The sequence below is a fragment of the Barbus barbus genome (assembly GCF_936440315.1).
Source record: "Barbus barbus genome assembly, chromosome: 44".
Classification (NCBI taxonomy): domain Eukaryota; kingdom Metazoa; phylum Chordata; class Actinopteri; order Cypriniformes; family Cyprinidae; genus Barbus; species Barbus barbus.
This window is the reverse complement of record NC_136722.1, coordinates 1112762-1126488: the sequence shown is the minus strand read 5'-3', so window position 1 is coordinate 1126488 and position 13727 is coordinate 1112762. Positions and strand designations below refer to the sequence as shown.

The window sequence follows — 13727 nt, the reverse complement described above, 5'->3', positions numbered from 1 at the left end:
AGGAGCAAAGTCTTCACTATTGCATACACGCTGGACCCCACACTCCCACAAAGTACTGTATATATCTTATATTTTAGTGCAGAAACATGCTATTTCAAGTCATTTTGAAACAAAATTCTCAGATGCATGTAGTTTAAAAATCTCTAAAAAGTCTCCTGTGGACTGAGTTACTGAAAATGTTTCTGCAGTAATTAAAAAAAATCAAGTGTCACTTCTTCACTCCAGACCAAAGGTGCTGGTCTCCTCCACAGCGGTGAGAAGTTTCTCATACAGCATAGGGTACGACGGATAGGGAGGCAGATCCAGACGGTTGAAGCATGTGTGTGCCCTGCAGGAGACGGGAACACAGAGGTCAAAGGTCAGGAGGAGGCTTCCATCATGGCCTCTGACTAAATAGGTGAGACAAACTCTACACTTCTGTGAGCCGCATCGCTGTAAAGCACAACTTTCCCCAGCAGAGCATGTGAAATTCTGTATCTGAGTGAGGCATCTGTATCTTTTCCATCACGTTGGCCTTATTTAGCTCTGGCTGCTGACGCTGTGCACACACACAATGACAAACTCCGAGCCGTTCTCACCCTGACAGAGAAATATGAGCCTGTGCTTTAGTGCTGACGGCACCAGACTTTGATCTGCCGTCCCTTCAGTTTGCCAGAACAGGATGAAATGTTTTTCAAGGTGAAACGTTGGATGCAAATTGAGCTTTTGAGTCTAACAGTTGGTTTTCAGGATGACACTTTGTCATCTCGGGTAGCTTTATTTACAAGTCTAAACAGTAAGCCGGTTTCTTAGCTGTTGTGATTGAATTGCATGGTGTGATAAAACCATGGCAGGCAAACAAAACGGTATTTGAACATGCTTTTAGTCGACCACACAAAGTATCTGTGGGTTAAAACACTGCTTGGGTGACGTTGTCCTAAACGCATTCATACTAATCAATCCTTGGTAAATTAGATATATTTTTCTACTTCAGCTAGCATAAAGCTTTCCCTCTTGATGACTTAGCCTTCCTCGAGTACTAAAAAGTTATCAAGAGTTGTATAAAGCGGTGTTTAGTAGTAATTTGGGATATATGTGATTCTGCAGGCAGAACCTGTGTTATTTCTTGCAGTATACCTTGGTAGAGAGGTAATCTTTCCCCACTTTTCAATGCAGAAGCGGCGCAGGCCGTTGCTCCCACGGAGCGCTGCGAATCCCTCGTAGGGGACACTGGACGTTCCCGTCACGAACTGCAGCAGGCGCAACCTCTGTTCATTATTGAAGCGCTCCACCGCATCCCAGAAACAACGAATCACAACATGCCCATCATGGTAACCTGGAGGGGGATGGAGATACTGGTAAAGTTAAACACCAATATGTGCTACGTCACCTGTAGTTTGTGTTGTGTTGTGCTAGACCCTACTCTGAAGTAGGAGCTAATTTAGTCCCAGTTAACCCCAGTACTTCCACCAGGAGTTACAATATAGGAACTATGAAGACGTTCCTCTGGTGTGAAAGCCCCTCTTCTTTAAAGGGATAGTTCACCCAAAAATTAAAACTCTGTCATTAAATACTCCCTCTCATGTCGTTCCAAACCCGTAAGACCTTCGTTCACCTTCAGAACACAAATTAAGATATATATATATTTTTGATGCACTCCGAGAGCTCTCTGACCCTCCATAGACAGCAAGGATCTTAACACGATCAAGGCTCAGAAACGTAGCAAGGACATCGTTAAAATAATCCATGTGACATCAGGGGTTCAACCGTAATTTTACAAAGCTACGAGTATACTTTTTGTGTGCAAAGAAAACTAAAATAATGACTTTATTCAACAAATCGTCTCCTCCGCGTCACCCTATAGTGCCATTTTGGGGAATATCAAAAATATATATATCTTAATTTGTGTTCAGAAGGTGAACGAAGGTCTTACGGGTTTGGACGACAAGAGAGGGAGTATTTAATGACGGTGTTTTAATGGCACTGGAGCTGAACTCTGCAGGAAAGTGGCCCTTTGGGAGCAAGAAACAAGCTTATTTAAATTAGCCAAAGAAGAAAAGAGAATGTGTTTCTCTATAGAGGCCCTTCAGGCGTCTCTATCTGAATGTGCATAGGCTGTGCAGGAAAAGTCAACAGAAGACTCCAGAGACTCAAACGAGGATATCTCGACACTGTGAAACCACAACACCGCAGGGTTATATGAAATTCTACAGGGATCATGCTTTCAATGTACAGCTCCGTTCTAGGTAATGAACTGCAATCTAAACAGATGAGATACTTGTTTTGGCATTAGCTGTGGGATAAAATCCTGTTGACCCTCCATAGTAATTCATAGCGGAAGACCTGAAAGAAAAGTGAGACCACTTCACATGGAACAAATGCTTAAGCAATCAAGCTTCTACTCACTAATGAAGACCATGTGAGCATTTCTCTACAGTAATTAAACATTTATGGATAGCTTTTGGAACAAAATTGTCAATATTACCCACTGTTGACAGAGCAGCTGCCATGAATTTTTAAAGACAACGCAAGCATCCGCTCACCTCCTCTATATTCTGTGTTGGATCTCCAGTCGCTCAAATCGATCTCAGCCGTCCCTGCAATGACCAACTCCAGCTCACGAGCATCGAACACTGAAACCAGACGGGAGTCTACAACCTGCATTATAAAGGAACAGTTTATATATGACATTCAAATCATCTGAAACCATCAGTGAAACTACCATTCAAGCTAACGTACCTCATAGAAACCTCTTACAAGGGCTTCAGTCTGCTGCATAACCCCCCTCTCTACCCTCCATCTAGCCATGCGCTCAATGTATTCCTTCTTGTTCTTCTCCGTCACTTGTGTATTGGAGCCTCCCGACTTCAGTTCCCTCTCTATGACCTGTCAAAAGAAGTAAAAAGTTTTAAGGGTTGGTACAAACCTTTGTTGCAGCAGAAGTAATGTTTACAAGTATTAGTGACATGGCACCTATAAAGCAAGGATTTATCCTGAGACACATTTTTGTTGTGTGTAATTGTTTTAATGTTAAAATATTTATCTGAGATTCGTTTAAAGGGGTCATTGGATGCCCATTTTGCACAAGTTGATATGATTCTTTAGGGTCTTAATGGAAAAGTCTATAACATACTTTGGTTAAAATTTCTCAATGGTAGTGTAAAAAACAGCTCTGTTCCTTTAAATGCTAATGAGCTCTGCTGACCCCGCCCCTCTCTTCCATGGAGTGACGAGCCATTCTCATGAGACTGTTTACTTTAGCCGCTGAACTTGCTAACTAGCACGTTATTAGGAAAGGTGATTTGCAAAGATTCATAAAAGAACCTTATCCTCACTTCTTCTGTAGGTGAGGCTGGATCACCAATGATTCGCTCAAACATAGACGCATTTAGGCAGATCGGAGGATGCATTCCCTTCAGAAACAAAGCTAATCCACTGTGTCTTCAGCAGCTCAGATGTCGGAGTAATTGACGACGGCTATGTTCATAATTACATCCAACAACAAAACACCTCAATAGCTTAGAAGCCATTCTTGTCTACATGCTCCAGTGTCGAAACAATGGAGGACTGATGACAGCTCACTTAGGGCGGGTCTAAGGTAAAACACTAGTGTCAATCAACAATCATAGGAGGGGCCTGGGTCTGTGTGATGTCACACATACAGGCATCTGAGAATGGCTTGATATTCAAGATTTTTCAAGATTCAAGACTTTTTTATTCGTCACATACACAATTATATAGAGTATAGCAGCAGTGAAATGTAAGTATGTGATATGTGAAAGGGGAAATTATTAAACTAGATTTAAAAAAAAAGAACACTATGTGGATCTTTATCATTATAGGGTGGTTGTGTACACACACTGCCAACACGCATTTCAGTTCAAAGAACTTTTAAAAGTGCATGTCGCATCAGATGACCCCTTTAAGTAAGCCAGGGGTCTATGGAGCAATTTACGCTAGTCTCCCGAGACCCAAAACACCTCTTTACCTTTTCAGACCAATATGAGTGGGGAACAGGTGAGTTTCTGTCTTACTATCTCTATAATTAACCATTTAGATGTTTTCACAAAGCGACCCTACTACAATGTCAGTAAGATTCACAACAAGTGCTGTAAACTTGTTAATGTAACACAGTTCGTAGAACGGGAAGAAGGAGGCGGGAACCGGCAAACATTTAAGGACTTTAGTAAATAAAATAAACACAAAATTAAACCGGCAGCCCCTCACGGACGACTGCCGCACACAAAACACAAAATAAAGTCCAGGCCTGGTCCTCTCTCGTCTTCCACTGTCATCACTCCTCCTTTTATCCTTCCGGAGCTCCTCCGTGGGACTCGAGACCAGTGAGTGGTGCAGGTGTCGCTCATTATCATCAACTCCACCGGCCTCGCTCCATTCCCACGGCTCTCGGCTCCACCCCACTCACTACAGTTAACATGATTGATTCGTTCAAAAATCAGGAGTGACATGGCTAAACATTTAACTAAGCAGGCTTTCCCTATAAAATCTGATCCATTCTCCGTACCTCTTATCCTCTGTTGGATCGCGGGATATAGAATATACATATATATTGATACAATTGTTCAACATTCAAAACAATGTAGGGGTATAACAATGTATCGTGTCACACCCAACAGAGGATAAGAGGTACGGAGAATGGATCAGATTTTATAGGGAAAGCCTGCCTAGTTAAATGTTTAGCCATGTCACTCCTGATTTTTGAACTAACCCCTGAGGTAAGTCATTAAGAAGTTGAGTGTAAACCAGTGTTTCTCAACTCTGGTCCTGGAGCCCCCACTCTGATTGGGTTTGTATTGGGATTGAGAAACATTGGTGTAAACCATTGGTCTCAAACTCAATTCCTGGAGGGCCACAGCTTTGCAGAGTTCAGCTCCAACCCTAATCGAACACACCTGATCCAGATAATCAAAGTCTTCAGGATTACTAGAAACTCCCAAGCAGGTGTGATTTGGAGCTGGTTGGAGCTAAACTCGGCAGAGCTGTGACCCTCCATGAATTGAGTTTGAGACCTCTGGTGTAAACAGTGTGGCTCGGTTTGCATTGGTGACCCCGAAGTGCCAACTTTTATACCTTTTAGTACAATGTGGTTTTAGTACAACTTAATACAAATCTGGTAACCAGGTTTCAGCCCTCCTGGATGTAATTCAATAGAAGTAGAAATGCTTATGAGACATGCAAATGAACCTGAACCAGTAGTGTGCGAAAGTTTTATAAAAAAACAAAAATGCTGTCATGTGTAAAGGGCCCGATATACTGATGCCGAAGTTCTTTTTTCATTCTTCGGTTTGGGATAAAAATAAGTTTTGTGTTTGCGAATATCCCAACGCTGCTGAAAGCAGCATTTAGATGAATATGTAAATATATGCTGTGTGCTTTCCTCTCAGTAACAAAATAAGCAACAAAAATGACAGCGTGGGAAAACAGTAGTTACGAAAGCATCTGATCATAGCAATGTGGATACGTTAGAATCAGCTCTGCAATAGGCACTCCAGTCTAATCACGTTTATTTATACAGCTCTTTATACAATAAATTGCTTTAAAGCAAGCAGCTTTACAGTATTAAACATGAAAAAACAGTGTTGGTGTCGCTTTCAGGTAGAATTACAACTTGATATTCTGCTATAAAGCAGCTCTCTATATATGAATATGTATAACTTAATATTTTAACTAATTGTAAAAGCTAAATAATTGATCAAAGCCTACTGATTAATTGGTGAAATAGTTGACGATTAGTCGATTAATCGTTCTAATAATCATTAGATGGGCAGTCGTGGCCTAATGGATAGAGAGTTGGACTTGTAACCCGTGGGTTTGAGTCTCAGGTCCGGCAGGGATTGTAGGTGGAGGGAGTGAATAACCAGCGATCTCTCCACCCTCAATACCACGACTGAGGTGAGACCCTTGAGCAAGGCACCGAACCCCCAACTGCTCCCCGGGCGCTGCAGCATTGGCTGCCCACTGTCCCGGGTGTGTGTACACTACTGTGTGTATACTTGGATGGGTTAAATTCTGAGTATGGGTCACCATACTTGGTCGCACACCACTTCCCTTCCCTTCCTTCCCCTAGATAATCGATCATGAAAATAATAATTTGTTGCAGCCCCATAAGACATATGAAAACTTCCTTGAAGATGCTTCAAAAACAGAATGAATTATCCAGCACCTGTCCAAAGACCTCCTCGTTGACTGTAAACGTCAGATCCAGGATATCCGTGATGTTGTTGTCCTTCATCCATTGTAAGCTCTGGTGGAACTCCTCATCCAGGTATTCCAAATCAGTCAGATCTGTCACTCTACGGACCGCACAATACAGACATCCAATCAAAATTCATAATTTGAAACTTGGTGTCATCTTGACTCCAAAAAACCTCTGAGACTCACAGTCTGAGCAGGGCCTTGTAGAACGGCCGAGTGAAGAAAGCATCCAACAGATACTGGTGGATCAGAGCCAGACCCAAAATACGGCCACTGAAACGGAACCTGTGAGGGTCCAACAAAACATTTATCCATCTCATAATGTTCTGTACATGCTTTAAAGGGGTGGTTGATTGTGATTTCACTTTTTTAACTTTAATTAGTGTGTAATGTTGCTGTTTGAGCATAAGCAATATCTGTTACGGTGCTGAAAGTTCAATGCAAATGGAGATATTGTCTTTAAAATTATGGCAGTTTAATGGCTACAAAAATGGCTGGTAGGGACTACAACGAGTTACTTCCTGGAATTTACATAAACCCCGCCCCCGGGAACATGCAACAAAGGGGGCGGGGCCATGTTGTGCTGTTTTAGAGAAGAGGAAGAGAAAACTAGGGGTGCATGAAAAAATCTATTCATATATGAATCCTGATTCTGACTTCTGATGATTCTAATGGATTCACAAGTTTCAAAATCAATGTCCTAAAGCAGCGGTTCTTAATCCTGTTCTTCACATCCTCCTGCTCTGCATCTCTCTCTCTTATTCAGATCATCAGCTCGTCAGCTCCATCAGAGGACTGTTCCAATTATACACTTTATGTGTATAGACAGACAGATATTTTTCACATAGCTACGAGAAATATTAAACATGGACACGTATGCGGTTGCCGTGGCAAACACTTCTTACTGTTACAAAAATGCTATAGCAATCATATATTCTGCTGAATTAAAGCTTTAGTCAGGAAAAAAAACGTATATTAAAAGCTAACATAAGCAGCAGCATTTACAAATAACAGCATATCTGAAAGTACGAGACAACAACAAACAGAAAAACATACCATTCTGAACCGTACTTGCACAGGTTCAGCGCAATCCTCTTCACTAATATCCTCTGGGGCTCAAATTGATTAGCAATATTAATTGAGGATGCCATTGTTTGCAATACAACCGGAGCACATGGGCGTGACGTTTAGACGTGCGCTAGTTGCAAATCTAGCCAATCACAACATACTGGCCCAGCTAACCAATCAGAGCCCATTGTGTATTTTTGAGGGAGGGGCTTCATAAAACCAGGAAATCAGAGTGTTCATGGGAGAAGGGACAGAGCGGTGTAGAATAAAGATCAATTATGTGAAAAATAATGTTTTTTTTTTAAAAAAAACAAAGCATTAACATGTTAGACTGCACCCCATAAACACTTTCAAGCCTAGAAAAAAAACAGTCAACCACCCCTTTAATATATTCTAATATAAACATATCCTGTCTTTGAACCAATTAAAGGCTTTTAAAGTTATATACCTTTTGAATAGGGCTTGAAAGTCAGACACTGTGACTACATTTTATTAAAAGTTGTGAATCTGAACACTGACATTCCCCAGACGTGTCCTCTTCTTGGCTGAAGTTCAAGGCAAACGCTGAGAATTTGTCTTTGTATTTAGTTTCTTAACACTGTAATTTACTAAAAAAGAGTGCCATTTTCCCTGTCAGTCAAAATCCCAAAATAATAGACGAAACAAAGACGTAGCGTGACCGCCTCTACATGACTTTCTTTCCAGCTGACCAGAAGGCATGCGATTTCTCAACCACATGCCACATCAACCAGAGAACTACAAAGCTGAACTTCAAAAACATTCCAAGTCTAAGCAGCAATAATTAGGGATAAAGAGAGATAGTAAGGTAGAAAATGGAGGATCTCTCACCACTCCAAATGGTTCTCTACAAATGCAGACAGGGGGCTGATCTGCACTGTATACGTGTCATTGGCTGAGTACTCAAACAGACCGTAGTAGGGGTTAAACAGCTCCTGGGATAACAGGAAGAAGAACTCCCGAGATGGGCCGCTGTAATCCAAACTATAGGGAACACGAACACAATATTTTAGATCAGTTAAGATCCAAGTTCAGGTTTGTATGTCTGTCAATAACATGCATGTGAGTGAGTACACGGTCGACTGACCCTTCCTCTCCTACAAAGGCGATGTAGAGCTTGTTTCTCTGGAGCTCTTTCCGTGAGTAGGCCATTACTTGATTGAAGGTGCCTTCCAGTAGATGTTCCCTTCTGATGATGAGCCTTGATAGAAACACAAAATAAAACCAAAATCAATGTAATATCTATCTATCCATCCATGCATCCATCTGACACACTTACTTGATTTTTCCTGGCCCCTGGCCATAGCCTTTAGCCTCCAGCTTCCTGTAAAAATTGCGAAGTTTTGCCTCAAAGTCTCTGCGGTATGGAGCCGGCGCTCTGGCCCTCTGCAAGCCTGTCAAAATATATAATACCAATGCATAAAATTACACACTTTTGAACATTCCTCATTTAAAAATGTCATACAATGTATTCAAATGAAATAAAAGTGGGCAAGATGCCAAAGAAAAGATAAATTTAATACATCTAAAATTTCTAGGGGGCTCAATGTGAAACAACAAAGCAAATGGAGCAGGGATGTCAGCACCGTGTTTTATTCATACTCTGAGTTTCTCATCAAACACTATCACAAGCGTACCGAACAGGCTCATTAAACTGCACTAGCACATTCTGTGCAGCACAGCGGGACGTCCGCCATGAAATTAAGTCGCTTTAACTCGTGTCTCGCTGGGGTGTGAGTGTTTGTGATCATGCTCAGTTCAGAAAGAACCATTCTGACGTGAGGAATGACCTGCGATTTGTTTAAACATGAGGGAAGCGCTAGACTGAAGAACTGATGCGGGGAATGATTGCTCCCATTGAAAAGCCTTTCTTGGGATTTGGCAAGAGGTGCTACACACAAGAGACCGGCTCATGTTTCCACCGGCTCACGTCCTCCTAAAACATCATTTTTGTCCAACTAAATGAGCCTAAACAAACCCAATGATGAAAGTCTTGCTTTTAAAAAGTAATATGATCCTACCCGGTGAACTCTGAGGTGAGGATCCAGGAGAGCAGCGTGGAGAGAAACTGAGGCCGGGGTGGAAAGAGTGAGATGGACTATACGACATGATCTCCTCATCAAATAGACTGAATGACAGAGAGGAAAAATATTAAACATTTCTTTACTCATTTATTAATGAATATTGTATAATTGTGTGTAAAATAATGTGTAAAAAATTTATAAAAAAAAAAAAAACTATTAAATTAAATTTAATAGATAAAACTAAAAAGAGAATAAAAATAATTGATACAAATAATAAAAATATAAATAAAATAAAAATAGAACATTCTGCTTACTTTAAATTGTTAGTTAAAGGGGTCATGGCATGAGAAATCAAATTTGCCTTGATCTTTTGGCATATACGAGGTCTTTGTACTATTAAAACATCCTGAAAGTTCAATAGCTTAAAACATCCTCCTCATTATAAACAAAGCATTTATTTAATCAAGCTCCAAAAAAGGCTCGTTTGGGTCTGAGTTACAAGTGACAGCAAACATTTGCATAAACACGCCTCCAGAGCAAGACATAGACCAATAGTCTTCTTATCACCATAGGCTCCGCCCACTGGCGTTCAGTCACTTAACGGCTGAAGGTCATTGCACACTGAGTCCGAAGATTTAGTCTGAAATTTTGATAAATAAACAAGACCTCATGTTATGTCAATCGCGTTTAAACACTGCCTCGTTCGTCATAAAAAAATTGGGATTCGAGTCTGTCTCAGGACAAATGCAGTAAAAGCACATTCGCTTTGACGGGTTTCGTTCACGTCTTGATCTCAGAAGGATCCCAGCATAAGGAACAAGTGGATAGTTTATTTTTAATGGCACCCCGGATCGTGTCGGAGCATTTTGTTTTGTAATCGAGGCACAGTGTCATGGAGAGTCACAAATAAATGTTGAAAGATGAAGCGGAGCAAGATCTGACTGCAGCTGCATCACAAACCGGAAGTACATGATTTCATCTTGCTTTTTCTGGAAATGACTATTTTATTTAGATTATATTGTCAAAACACTCAAAACATGCAATAGCGAGGGGGCGTTGATACTGATTCCTATGCAGAGACGTTAGCCAATCATAACAGTGGCTGATTACTGACAAGCCTTAAAGGACACGCCCCTTAAAACAGATCGTTTTAAACAGAGGGTCGAAAATAATCTTTTTTCAACATATTTTTTTTTTTTTTTTTTTTGCAAAAAAACTTTAAAATTATACGTAAACCACAAGGAACATATTAAAACAATAAAAAATCCATGTCATGACCCCTTTAATATGTTCTAGTATTCTATCTAGTATTCAGCTGCGTGTTAGCTGTTTGGAGAGTCTGACTAGTTGATTAAGCCAATAATAACTAGTCCTGCATGCTGGTGCATGTGAGTGAGTCATATGTGTGAGAGTAATCTGACTGACAAACACTGGCACCAAATCAAACGCTGAGGATTGTGTTCAAAGACTCTTATATACTACTGCCTGTCAAGTCAATAAAAACACTGAACTCATGCAGCATTTCCCCTGCTTCACACTGCAGTCACTGTACCTTAACAGCATGACCAGGTCGGCGTCACAGGACAGCTTTTCAACGCCCTGAGGACCTTCGGTTCTGATGTAATGGATTTTCTCCCTGAGAGAACGCATGTAAACATTCACACAATCTCACATTTCCACTCTTGCTGGCTTCTTTCCACACGGAGTACTTCTGAAAGGTCTGAACTAATGGAATGTTAATTGTTTTTGAAAGTAACAGTAAAGCACTTCAGTAGCTGAATGGACTTATAGTGTGCATTCTGGACTGCTTTTAAGATAATGATCGAGCATTAGAGCCACTGTTAATGCACTGATAACAGCTAAATGCTGATTCACCATCACAAACTCTGGTTTTTACATGTTTCATGCATCTTTATTGTGTCAGACTGTAACTGTGTTGCTATGAGCTTAACACGCCAATGCTAGTCATAATTCAGTGATATTTCGGTATTATTTATATACTATTATAGTATTTATTCATATTTTGAATTGACTTTTATTTTATATTTTAAATTTTCATTTTAGTTTAAGTTTTAGTAATTTTGTCAGTTGTACAATAGTTTTTTTTCAGTTTTATTTTTAGTAATTATATTACTTAATTGAACTTATTTTATTTCAGTTAGTTGCAAAGGAAATATTTCTAAGTTTTGTTTACTTAGTTTTAGTTTTTCATCTTATATTGATATTTTATTTCATATCATCTTTAAGTATAAGTTTTAGTAATTGTATTATGTACTTTTGTAATTTTTTATAATTCTATTTAGCTTTAGTTTATTTATATTTTAGTTTTAGTAATCTTAGGGAACTTTTCCAATTGTTTTTGTTTTATTATTATTATTTGTTTCATGTGATATTTACTAGGGGCGGCACGATACATGTATTCATACCGAACCGTCACGGTACATCTGCATCTGCCTCATGCATCTCGGTTCAAGGATACAAGGACTTCACCCTCAATCCAGAACGGGGCGCCTGCAGCAATGCAACACTGTTTGATAATCGCCAGCAGAAGAACAGCGAATGCCATGAGTTGCTTGCTTGAAAACAAAGCCCACTAGACAGTGACCATGTGCTGATTCTGAATGTGTCTCTCACATAGACTACAAAGGAGTATACTTTAAAGTGATTGCGATAAACTCAACTGATTGCGAAATGGGGCTTTGTGCTCGTGTATCCTACCTCTCTCATTCATCACAAATACAAATATTCCATAATATTTCCATATTTGTGATGTAATGTATCTGAATGCTAAACTATTATTTATTATGTAAATTATAGGCTTTATACTTCAGTCCAAAGGTGACACAGAGGAGGGCAACTTTAGCAATGCTGGAACTGATGTGTGTGTGCGTGTGCGTGTGTGTGTGTGTGTGTGTGTGTGTGCGCGCGTGTGTGTGTGTGTGCGTGTGTGTGCTTGTGTGTGTGTGTGTGCGTGTGCGTGTCGTGATCACTTCAACTGTTTCCTTATACCCGCAGAATCAACTTTAAACATTTATCATCTTAATAATGCATCACTGTAAAAGGTCTGCTTTTATTTGTGTACACTCACAATGAAAACAAAACATTGTGCTTTTATAAAATAAAGAAAACAAACAGGATGTTGCTTTCTGCCATTTGAGTTTCCTTTCTGTGAACAAATTAAGCCTGTCACAAAAATGAACTGAAACTCAGCATATATTGGCTACGGTGTCACACTGTTTTTATCCCCTTGTTTATCTGTTAACTAAATCAAATATATTTCAAGAATTTATTCCTTGTATGTATATATGTACAGCAGATTATATATATATATAATATCGAACCGTGACCCCCGAACCGTGACATCGGTGCACCCCTAATATTTACATTTTATTTTATATCAGCTATATTTTAAGTTTTACTTTTTTATCAATTTTACTACTTCAACTTTAACTTATTTTTATTTCTGTTAGCATCCAAGGCAACACTTTAAAATTTAAAAGTAGGGTTTTCAAGTTTAATTAGTTTCACCTAATATTTATATTTAATTTAGTTAAGCTTTATTTAAATGAACTAAAAAAGGTTTATCAAAGTTTTAGATGACAATAACAGCACTGGTTTCACTAAGATGAGTCATAATGGATTTATGTATGTCTGCACACCCAGAATAAACTCCCAGAATAAAACAGTTTTGCTGGTATGTTACAATGCTTTTATTTTCTTTGGCATAACATGTCTGTCATGTTCTGCTCACTGTCATATAGCATGCCATATTTAACAAGCAAGTCATAATGTGCTGATGTGAGACGGCTCACCTGAGTGTGGGATTCCTGGCGAGACTCGGCTGTCGCTCCTGCAGCAGGTCCAGTATGTTCGGCTGATGCAGGAAAGCCACAATCTTATCATTGTAAGCTGAGGGCGAAGAAAACAGACGGAAGCATGATAAAGAATGACCGAATGCCATATTAAACACATAATACTGTATTATAGAGACTTCAGTGTCACATGATCTTCAGAAATCATTCTAATATGCTGATTTACTGCTCAGGAAACATTTCTGATTATTATCAATGTTGAACACAGTTGTGCTGCACAATATTTTTGTGAAAACTGTGATACATTTTAATTTTTAGGATTCACCGATGAATAGAAAGTTCAAAAGAACAGCATTTATTTGAGAGAGAAATATTTTGTAACATTATAAATGTCTTTATTGTCTATTTATGAAGAATGAAAGCATTTTTAGTATACTTTAGTGTAGTTTTTTCTTTGATTCTGTAGGTTTAGGTGGGTCATCACCGCTGACTGACCTAGAGGCACTGAATCAGGCTGGTACTGACTCCTGATGGACGATACTAAACCGTTTCCAGCTCTGCTGACCAGAGACGCTCCTCTGCTGCGGGACACTTCTGACGCCTGAGACAC

At 39.6% G+C, this 13727-nt stretch overlaps 1 protein-coding gene across 1 annotated transcript in view; it reads right to left on the bottom strand.

The window, feature by feature from the left end:
• Positions 1-216: 216 nt before the first annotated feature.
• Positions 217-13727, bottom strand: part of LOC306863120 (E3 ubiquitin-protein ligase HECW1-like) — a gene marked incomplete at both ends in the record, with an annotated part of 75868 nt that continues 62357 nt past the window's right edge. The window contains 13 exons of the mRNA XM_079406311.1: positions 217-328; positions 1117-1315; positions 2523-2637; positions 2719-2865; positions 6164-6293; positions 6382-6480; positions 8113-8265; positions 8369-8482; positions 8561-8675; positions 9303-9409; positions 10858-10941; positions 13118-13214; positions 13613-13718. Of these exons, the coding sequence (XP_079262437.1) occupies positions 217-328; positions 1117-1315; positions 2523-2637; positions 2719-2865; positions 6164-6293; positions 6382-6480; positions 8113-8265; positions 8369-8482; positions 8561-8675; positions 9303-9409; positions 10858-10941; positions 13118-13214; positions 13613-13718 (1578 nt within the window). The remainder of the gene's footprint in view (positions 329-1116; positions 1316-2522; positions 2638-2718; positions 2866-6163; positions 6294-6381; positions 6481-8112; positions 8266-8368; positions 8483-8560; positions 8676-9302; positions 9410-10857; positions 10942-13117; positions 13215-13612; positions 13719-13727) is intronic.